Source organism: Carlito syrichta, unplaced genomic scaffold, assembly GCF_000164805.1.
Source record: "Carlito syrichta isolate Samal-C Ts95f unplaced genomic scaffold, Tarsius_syrichta-2.0.1 Scaffold93672, whole genome shotgun sequence".
Lineage (NCBI taxonomy): Eukaryota > Metazoa > Chordata > Mammalia > Primates > Tarsiidae > Carlito > Carlito syrichta.
The window spans coordinates 340,276-351,040 of record NW_007037768.1 but is presented as its reverse complement, the minus strand read 5'-3'; the positions used below and the strand labels follow the sequence as shown (position 1 = coordinate 351,040).

Genomic DNA, 10,765 nt, shown 5'->3' with positions numbered 1-10,765 from the left:
TAGTTTAATACACTTCAACAGTTATTTATCAGGCACATACATACTATGTCCACAGCACTTTTCCAAAGTGTTTCAAGGCATGGTTCCAAAATTTGGATTTATAGCAGACTTAGCTGGGGAGGTTTTAAAAATTAAATTTCCTAGCCGGGCTCGGTGCCTCAGCCTGTAATCCTGCGCCTTTGGGAGGCTGAGGTGAGTGGATTGCCTGAGCCCACGGGTTCAAGACCCGCCTGGGCAGCGAGACCTCATCTCTACAATAAATCAAAAAATCAGCCGGGCGTGGTAGCACATGCCTGTCATTCCGGCTATGGGAAGGCTGAGGCAGAAGGATCGCCGGAGCCCAGCAGATCGAGGCTGCGGTGGCTGGGAGTGGCCACTGCACTCCAGTCTGGGCAACAGAGTTAGACTCCAACTCAAAAAAAAAAAAAAAAAATTAAATTAAATTTCCTGAATCTTGCATTAGATCTACTGAATTCAAATATCTGGGGAAGGGCTTAGAAATCTCTAATGTATAAAGCTCCCCAGATGATTCAAATGCATCCAGTATGGGCCAGCATTTGGGAATCACTATTCCAGAGATCCGAGAAACTGAGTGAGGCGTAGAGTTTGTTTTTAAGGAATGTACAAACTAGTATGGTGAGCTCTATGCCATATCAGCTTTCCTAACTTTGCCTTATGTTGCTGGCTTCTAAATTTTTCTCACGATGTTTCTTTTCTCTGAAATGCCTTTTCCTTATCTCTGCCATGAAAATGTAAGTATTACTCATCTTTTAAGATCCATTCAAATGTGAGGACTGTGTTCCATGTCTCTTGGCCACCATCCTTCCAACCCACATCCACGACGCAACCAAATACTATAAAATCCATCCTCATCATGTCAGCTTCTTTCATGATCTTTGCATTCCATCTCCACCTCTTTAGCCCACCCAAATCACTGAATGGCCTTTTAACCAACCTCTTAAACACCATCTGCCCTCTTACTCCAATGGACTCTATGGTTCTATTATTCTTGTACATTTTAATTATAGCCAGTTTTCATATTAAAAATAAACGTTAGTATTTTCCCATTATCTGCAAAGTTGCATATGAAAGTCTCCAGTCTGGCATTCAGAATGTGCTACTGGATCAGTTAGGCTTCCTTTGCTTGTAAGCAATAGAGCAGCTTTGGTTAATTTAAGAAAAAGGCTTGGACTAGTTCATAGAAACAAGGTTTCAATGATTCCTTCTTTGTATGATTCTTAAAATTCTCATTTTTAGAGAATATCTGATGCAACATATTTCCAACTCTTATTAATAGGAAGACAGGGGATACTGAAAGACCACCTATAGTTATACTTACTGGGGAAATATAGCTTTTTCAATACAAAATTAGGGTGCTGCTACCAAAAGAAGAAATAAATGTGAAGGAAAAAATAAACCAATAAATGCGCACTATATCTAAAATAGGACTCCAATCCAATTGAAGTAAAATTGGATACAGTAGAGAGGAATTCTGTGCTTTCTTTTCTGAGACATTCAAGATCAAAATGGAGAAAATAACTAAAGGAGTTAATACTGGATTGTCTCAATGTACTTCCTGTTGGGGGAGAAGGAAGGATAGTAGTTTGAAGTCAACATTGTAAACAATGTGTGGAATGATTCAAGAAATCACTGTGAGTCATTAGGGTAAAAATAAACTATTTTCTTTTTTTTTTTCTGTGATCAACCAACTTCCACATGATTTCAATGTTCTTTATTTTTATTTATTTATTTATTTATTTATTTATTGTAAAGATGTGGGAGTACAATTTAGGGTTAGGTATACAAATGTTGATTATGCAGGTACCCTTGTTCAGTGATTTTTATAAATGATTGCATAGTATTTTCTGGAAAATAAGTTAACCACTATAATACAGCCAGAATTTTATTGAGACGAAACTCAGCAGGGCAACCATAACCTCTGTATCTTTAAGAGGGTAAAAAGTCTTCCACTTCCAAATTCAAGAAAGGCGTGATGATCTTCCGTAGTTCCCACATTGTGTGGTGCCCAAGAATTCTTGAGAGCACCCTTTCGAAGATGAACGTCGCATCCACAAATAGTATGTAACATGAAAGTCCAGTTAAGGTGAGGACATAAAACATAATGAAAATCCTCAGTGCACGTTTCCTACAGGAAGAGAAAACATTTATGTTAAAAAAATTCTCAAGATAATCACTTGGATAGGACTCCTGTCACCGCCACCCAGGTACCTCAAAAAACTTCAGCTAAGTGATTGAGTTTCTTTGGATTTTAGTTTACAGATACAAAAGAAGAATTTTGGATAGAGGACCACTTATGTCCACGCTATGGCTGGCATTAGAATTCCAAGAACCGGTAGCCGTGAAACAATAAAACCCCTAGAGATTGTGGGGCTCTGTCCTCTGAAATGCCCTCACATTCTAGCAGGTTGTTGCAATCTTTACCTCACTTGTGAGATATATGATGCCTATTTGGGGGCAAATAAAGGCACAGGCAGTTAGATTTTTTTCCTGGGACACAAATATAATATGATAAATGGAATTCAGAGCTGTCACTAGTTTTTGTCTGGGCACCAGACTTTTACTAATAAAGTAATATAAGCTTTTTCAAATCCTTGAGGGCTGATTCCTCTTTACGGGTTGTACCTATGGTATATTTCATTTATTTGTTTCTAAGTTCTTGCATTATTATTTTTTAATTGAAGTGCAATATATGAAAATCTAGAAAATCCAGAAAAACACAAAGCAGAAATGTCACAGATATCCAATTTGCCTGAGATAATTACCATCAATAATACATTTCAAAAGAGAAAATCTAAGAACACCTAAGGTTGGCTGTGGATCTATTTTGTGACCTAACTCAGTGGGTTTTAGAAACCTAAGCCCAGTTTCCTGCTATTCTTCCCACTGACTATCTTTGGGTAGTTACACAAATAATTGCTTTTTCTTCACACATTTATTAAAGAGCCAGTGTCTAGGATATTCTGGTAAGAAGGTGTTTGGAGAGCTGCTACCTTAAAGCACAGATGTCCTGCCCTTGAGGAGCACTAAACATAGATGTGTTATTGATTATGAATAGAAAAACAACTCACTACCAAAACATATCTAGTAAATAAACACTATTCTTCCCAAATTAAAAAAAAAAAACAGCTGGACTCAGTGACTCAGCCTGTAGTCCCAGCACTTTGGGAGGCTGAGACGAGTGAATTGCCTGAGCCCATGGGTTCAAGACCAGCCCAGGCAATTTGGCGAGACCTCGTCTCTACAATTAAAAAATAAAAATTATCTGGGCGTGGTAGTGCACACCTGTACTTCCAGCTACTTGGAAGGCTACAGAGGGAAACTCCAACTAAAAAACAAAAACAAAAACAAAACTGGCATCCTTGGAAATATTACAATATTTTAAAAAAGCAAACACATATATATTTTATTTTAAGATATGGGGTACAATTCAGGATTAGGTAATAAATGGTCATTATACAGGTAAAGTTTGGGCCTCCCTTTGGTCCCCACTTTGCCTGGTTTGAGACCAGGTATGCTTATTTTCCCCATCCCTCCCCCCTACCCGAGTTCCCTGGCAGCTTGGCTACTGTCACTACTGTCAGTCCCTTTCTTCTTCTTTTTTTTTGAGTCAGAATCTTAGGCTGTCACCCAGGCTGGAGTGCAGTGGCACGTTCATGGCCACTGCAGCCTCAGGTGATCCTTCTACCTCAGTCTTCCAAGTAGCTGAAATCATAGGCAAGTGCCACCATGCCTGGCTAATTTTTTTGATTTATTGTAAAGATGAGGTCTTGCCATGTTGCTCAGGCTGGTCTCAAACCCCTGAGCTCAGGTAATCCTCTCACCTCCACCTCCCAAAGTGCTGGGATTACAGGCTTGAGCCACCACACTGGTTGTCAATCCCTTTCTTATAGTGTTATGATAAATGTTCAGGGTCCACTTATGAGTGAGAACATGTGGTACTCAGTTCTTTGTTTCTGTGATAAATCACTGAGTATTATAGACTCTTCCAAGTTGCTGTGAAGTCCATAATTTTGTTCCTGTTTATGGCTGCGTAATAGTCCATCAAATGTAGTATATATACCACATTTTTTTTAATCCAGTCTAGTTTCAATGAGCAGCACAGTTGGTTCCATGTTTTTGCTATTGTGAGTAGTGCTACAATAAACATACAGGTGCATGTATCTTTTCCGTGGAGTGATTTAAGTTTCTCCGGGTATATTCTCAGAAGATGGATTGCTGGGTTGTAGGGAAGGTCAATTTCTAACTCTTTTAGGAATCGCCACACTGTCTTCCATAGAGGTTGCATTCCCATCAACAGTGGAAGCGTTACCTTTTCTCTGCATCCTAGCCAGCATCTGTTGTTTTGTTTTATTAATGATGGCCATTCTTACTGAAGTTGGGTGGTATCTCAACTATGTTTTGATTTGCATTTCTCTGATAATTGGTGAGACTGAGGATTTTTTCATGTGTCTGTTGGCTGCTCGTATGTCTTCTTTCGACAAATGTCTATTTATGTCTTTCATTCACTTTTTTTTTTTTTTTTTGAGTTGGAGTCTCACTCTGTCACCCAGACTGGAGTGCAGTGGCCGCTCCCGGCCACCGCAGCCTCGGCCTGCTGGGCTCCGGCGATCCTTCCTCCTCAGCCTTCCGAGTAGCCAGAATTACAGGCATGTGCCACCACGCCCGGCTGATTTTTTTATTTATTGTATAGATGAGGTCTCGCTACCCAGGCGGGTCTCGAACCCGCGGGCTCAGGCAATTCACTCACCTCAGCCTCCCAAAGGCGCGGGATTACAGGCTGAGCCACCGAGCCCGGCTGGGTTGTTGTTTTTTAAAAATTGTTTTTCTTTATTTTAAAGATACAGGGTACAATTCAGGGTTAGGTATACAAATGTTCATTATGCAGCTACCCTTGTTGATGAGGTGTGCCCTCCCTCCACTGGCAGTTTTCCTTGACTCACAATCCCATTCCCCTCCTCTGGCAGTTTCCCACTATTGCCAATCCTTTTGTTATAGTATTATGATAGTTATTCAAGATCCGCTTATGAGCAACAACACATGGTACTCTGTTATTTCTGTGATAGATCATTGAGTATGATTGACTCTAAATCCATCCAAGTTGCTTCAAAGTCCATATGTTTATCCTTCTTTATGACTGCGTAATATTCCATTTTGTATATGTACCACTTTTTCATCCAGTCCAGCTTCGATGAGCAGCATAGTGGGTTCCAAGTTTTTGCTATTGTGAATAGAGCTGCAACAAACATGCATGTACAGATATCTTTTTTGAAGAATGATTTTATTTTCTCCAGGTATATTCCCAGAAAGGGGATTGCTAGGGCCAGAATGGAGTGCGGTGGCCACTCCCGACCACCGCAGCCTCGGCCTGCTGGGCTCCGGCGATCCTTCCTCCTCAGCCTTCCGAGTAGCCAGAATTACAGGCATGTGCCACCACGCCCGGCTGATTTTTTTATTTATTGTATAGATGAGGTCTCGCTACCCAGGCGGGTCTCGAACCCGCGGGCTCAGGCAATTCACTCACCTCAGCCTCCCAAAGGCGCGGGATTACAGGCTGAGCCACTGAGCCCGGTTTTCATCCACTTTTTAATGGAAAACCCCCATACTTTAACATCAGGTTTTTTCAGAGAAAAACAATTTTTCTAAATCACAGATACTTTGGAAAACAATGATGAAGGAACTATAATCCCATCACCCTAATATAACCAGTTACATTATTTATTTTTCCTCTTTCTTCCTTTTATGTACTATTGTTTCTATTTTGTCTTAGTTTTTGGTTATTTGTTTTGCCTTTTGGGTAGAGTGTGCCCTTTGAGGTTTTTTTTTTCTGTTCCACAGTGAATACTCTAAGTATAGTTGGATTCATATTTATTTCTTGACACTACTGAATCTTTTAAATTTTATTTACAAATCAATAATTTAACTTCTTAAAAAATTGAATTTTCTATTGTTAAGCAAATAAAAGAGCATGTATAATCTTCATTTTAAAAGGTTCAGACAAGCCAGGCTTGGTGGCTCAGCCTGTAATCCCGCGCCTTTGGGAGGCTGAGGTGAGTGGATTGCCTGGGCCCGCAGGTTCAAGACCCGCCTGGGCAGGCGAGACCTCATCTCTACAATAAATAAAAAAATTAGCCGGGCATGGTTGCGCACACCTGTAGTTCCAGCTACTTGGAAGGCTGAGGCGGACGGATCGCCGGAGCCCAAGCCCAGCAGGTCGAGGCTGCGGTGGCCGAAAGCGGCCACTGCACTCCAGTCTGGGCAACAGTGAGACTCCAACTCAAAAAAAAGAAAAAAAATAAGGTTCAGACATATTTTTATTTGGAAAGCATCATAGCTACTAAATTAAAATGTTTTTTTCATAATATCACCTGTACAGAACTGAAAATTAGTATCATTAATAATTTCACTCATTTTGCTCTTATCTTCTGTAAAGAATAAGCATATTCTTTTAGCTTTTGAATACTATTTGTTTACTTTTCAAACCTTGTTATGCATAAAATCTTTATTCTTTTCCAGAATGCTCATATTGCTTGTGATCAGTTCATAGGGATGGCCGTAAAGGGAACTGAAGGACTGGGGGACAATACCGAAAAAAGGCCACTTTCTGAAGCTAAAAGCTGCAAAAATTGATATACAATAATTGAAAAAAAATCCACAACATAAACTTCCTCAACATGTAGTGTATAAATATGCTTTAATGGAATTAATATGTTTCCAGTTCTCTAATAAGAGATTGGGCAAATTTTTAGGCTATCTTAATTAGGATGTAATGATATGAGAAGATTTTTCTTTAGAACAAATTCAATTGAATTATAACTCGCTCATGTAACATAAAGTGATCATTGAAAGGCATTCACTTATTTATGTATATGTTTGTTTTTGAGATATAATTCACATACCATCAAATTTCAGGTGTATAATCCAAAGGCTTTTGGTTTAGTCACAAGGTTGTACAACCATCACCACTATCTAATTCCAGGAAATTTTCATCACCCCAAAAAGGAGCCCTATACCCTTGAGTTGGGACTGACTTCCTATTTCCCCATGCCCTATACCTGGCAACCACGAATCTTCTTTTTATCTATATGGAATGTCCTATTTTGAACATTCATATAGATGGAATCATACAATATGTATCCTTTTGTATCTGGCTTCTTTCACTTAGCATAATGTTTTCTAAGATCATCCATGTTGTAGTATGTATCAGTACTTCATTCTTTTTTTCAGCTAAATAACACTTCATTCTGTGGCTATATCATATTTTGTTTATTCACTCACCAGTTAATGGACATTTGGATTGTTTCTACTTTTGGACTATTGTAAATAATGCTGCTGTGAACACTTGTGTACAAGTTTTGGTGTTGACATATGCCTTCAATTTCTTTGAGTATACACCCAGGAATAGAACTGTTGGGTCATGTGGTAACTCTATATTTAACATTTTCAGAAACTGTCAAACTGTTTTCAACAATGACTGTACAATTTTACAATTCCATCAGCAATGCATGAGGGTCTCAATTTTTCACATCCTCTTCAACAAATCTGTTATTGTATTTCATATTATAGTCATCTTAGTGGATGTAAAGTGGCATCCCATTGTGGTTCGTTGTGGTTTTGAGTTACATTTTCTTAATGACCAATGATGTTGAACATCTTTTCATGTGCTTGTTCGCTATTTGTGTATCTTCTTTGAAGAAATGTCTGTCCAGGTCCTTTGCCTATTTTTCAAACTGTGTTGTCTTTCTGTAATTGAGGTGTAAGATCCTAATATATTCTAAATACTAAATCCTTGATTTCCTGAGTGGTGAAAATTTTATTCTGAAATTTTTTCCAACTTTCTCATTGATTTTATGGAAAAAACATCTCCTGAGGTCTTTACCACACCATTCTCACTGATATCACACCTCACTTATTTATTACTTTAACATTAGTGGAGGATTGTGAGCATCTTTTATAGGTCATGTCCCAAAATTATGAAGACAAGATTCCTGCCTCCATGTATCCCACGGATTATTAGGAGAAGGAATATTTAAAACAATGTCATCACAATAATACACTATGGGATCTATGACAAGATGATGTGCAAGATAGGGTGAGTACAAATTCTTACAACTCAACAAGAAAAAGAAAAACAACTCAATTTTCTGAAAACAGGCAATGGAGTTGATAAAAGAGGGAGCTGAGATTCTACCTGGGTTGATGTTTGGATATAAAGAATCAGAAAAGTTTTTATAGAGAAAGTTACTACCTAGGGTATATATGATGGTGTGGCATCTCCTGAAAGAGATATGAAGAGTCAGAATTTGCTGGTGTGTATGTCTCCAGTACTGTACAAGGCATTCTGTCCAGCAAACAAAGGTTTTCAAATTTGCTTATCAGTTATGTTTCTTTGGCAGAGGTGGCTGCCTCATAGCTTGTAGATACCATCCTTTAAATTTTACATAGATAGACAGATATAATATATAGAGAGAGATAGATTTATCTCTGGTTCCTCTTTTTTCTGCATGTCTCCTATAGAGGTTATTAGGTAGAGACAACCTATCTCTACATCTACATATATTTCTGTATAGATAGATTCATCCAAAGCAATAAGAAAGCAATCTATATATCTAATGCAATAGATCTATATCTAAAACAGTAAGATAAATATTATGACTCCAATAAATGTACAGGCTTTTAAAGAACATAAATAGATAATTTACAAAAGAAAAGAAAAGAATATTTTAGTCAACGCTTGAAAAAAATTCAGTCTTACTATACTCCACACATATTGGGGCTTCTGTCCAGTCCACAATGGCCCCTTGCTTTGACTTACCACACTGTAATGCAGGGAGGAGAGTGCTGCACAAAAGGGGGTGGTGATGTCTGAGGAAGCCTGAGCTCAGTTTCCTCAATATCTGTTTTCTCACAACTGTGAGAGTCTGTGCTTTCTTGCATTTGGTACATCCCCAGCTTTGTATTCAGCAGAGTCATAATCTTGCAAAAGTTCTGGGGGAAAAAAGAGCAATCAACCATCTTAAGAAAACAAGATTCTAGATGTCTTCTAGTCATACTACACATAATTAAGAGTGCTGTTCCCCTGGAATACCTCAGAGATCCACATTAGAAATGACATGTAAGTCACGTGAGAAGGTCACTGGCAGGTGCATTCTCGCCAAATAGAAAGCAGCATACACATTTACAGGGTAAGGTAGCACTATGGCAGAAAATTAAACAAAACCCACTGGATTGTTCATGTAGAAAGATATCCTTGTACTGAATTCATCTCTTCAATTTGCTCATCTATGCAAAACACATTTATTGAGTGACTACTGCCACTGTTCTAGGACACAGAAGTTAATAAAATAGATAAAGAATATGCAGTCTCAGTTCACAATTGCAAAGATGTGGAACCAACCTAAACGCCCATCATCAACTGATCAGTGCATAATTAAAATGTGATATACATATATATATATATATATATGATATATACATCACCCAAAAGTATTCCACTATATAGTAGAATACTATCCAGTCATAAAAAAAATGATATCTTCTGCAGGAACTTGGATAGAATTGGAGAACATCATCTTAAGTGAAGTAATGCAGGAATGGAAAACCAAACACCTCATGTTCTCACTTACAAGTGGAAGTTAAACTAAGGATCAACATAGGCACAGAGAATGGTATAAGGGACTTTGGAGACTCAGGATGACGAGCATGGGAAATAGGGAAGAGATGAAAAATCACCTGTCGGGTACAATGTGCACAGGTGGGGGTGGTGGGTACACTTAAAGCTCAGACTTCTTTGCCACCAGACAATGTAGTCATGTAACCAAAAAACATTTGCACCCCCTAAAAGCTACTGATATAATCATAAAAAAGAATGTACAATCTATTGCTTATGTGTTTTATATAGGTTGCGGGCCAAGCAATAAACAACTAAAAGCATACATACATTAGCTATTACGGCCACAGAGAAGATAAATGCTACAGAGAAAATAAATAGGGTGATGACATGGAGAGTAGCTGAGGTTTGGTGGTGGAGACATCTACTCTAGATTGGCGAGATAAGTAGGCACCTCTGAGCAGGAGACAGGTTGATACATTCATTCATTCATTGCTTTATTCACCTGATCCCATTTACTTCAATGTCTAAAATCTTGTGGGAGGAGTTCAGAGATAAGTCATTTTTCCAGCTAGGGAAAATCAAGAGAGGTTGGGATGTCATTTGAGCTGAACCTTGAAGAATGGGTAACACGGAGACAAGAAGGAAAAGTTATGAGAAGCAGAAGTAGCACAGGGGTGTGAGAGTTTGAGAGCACATCAGAGTTGTATATGTTCTGTTGGCCCAAAGCAGAAGACTGGAGGGGAAGAAGAAGGCTATAAGACTTGAAAGAGGTCAGTATGTGGGGCACCCTCAGATTTGAGGAAAATAAAATTGCTCCTGTATTTTATCATTGTTGGAATATATGTAACTGAAATCTTACCTCCATCCTTTCATTGAGTTTCTTCTTTAATTCATGAGCTTCATTACAAGCCTCTGTCTAAAAAGACATCCACAATTCTGGGTCAAATGAAAATTATATTTTTCTGGTTTATACAATAAAACCCCACTCACTTTGACACCACTTATACAGTGGTGTCTTTGAAATGAATACTCTTAACTCTGTAAATCCTTCTTCTTAGAGCAAATTCATAACATAGTCATGAGCTGTAGGAGAGATAACTAAAAGATTAGCAAGATTGGCCAGGCTCGGTGGCT

General features: G+C 38.5%; 1 protein-coding gene across 1 annotated transcript in view; it reads right to left on the bottom strand.

Moving 5' to 3' along the window:
* Positions 1-1,947: 1,947 nt before the first annotated feature.
* SMCO2 (single-pass membrane protein with coiled-coil domains 2) overlaps positions 1,948-10,765 on the bottom strand; it is a 28,784-nt gene continuing 19,966 nt past the window's right edge. The window contains 3 exon segments of the mRNA XM_021713871.1: positions 1,948-2,146; positions 8,834-9,006; positions 10,491-10,547. Of these exon segments, the coding sequence (XP_021569546.1) occupies positions 1,948-2,146; positions 8,834-9,006; positions 10,491-10,547 (429 nt within the window).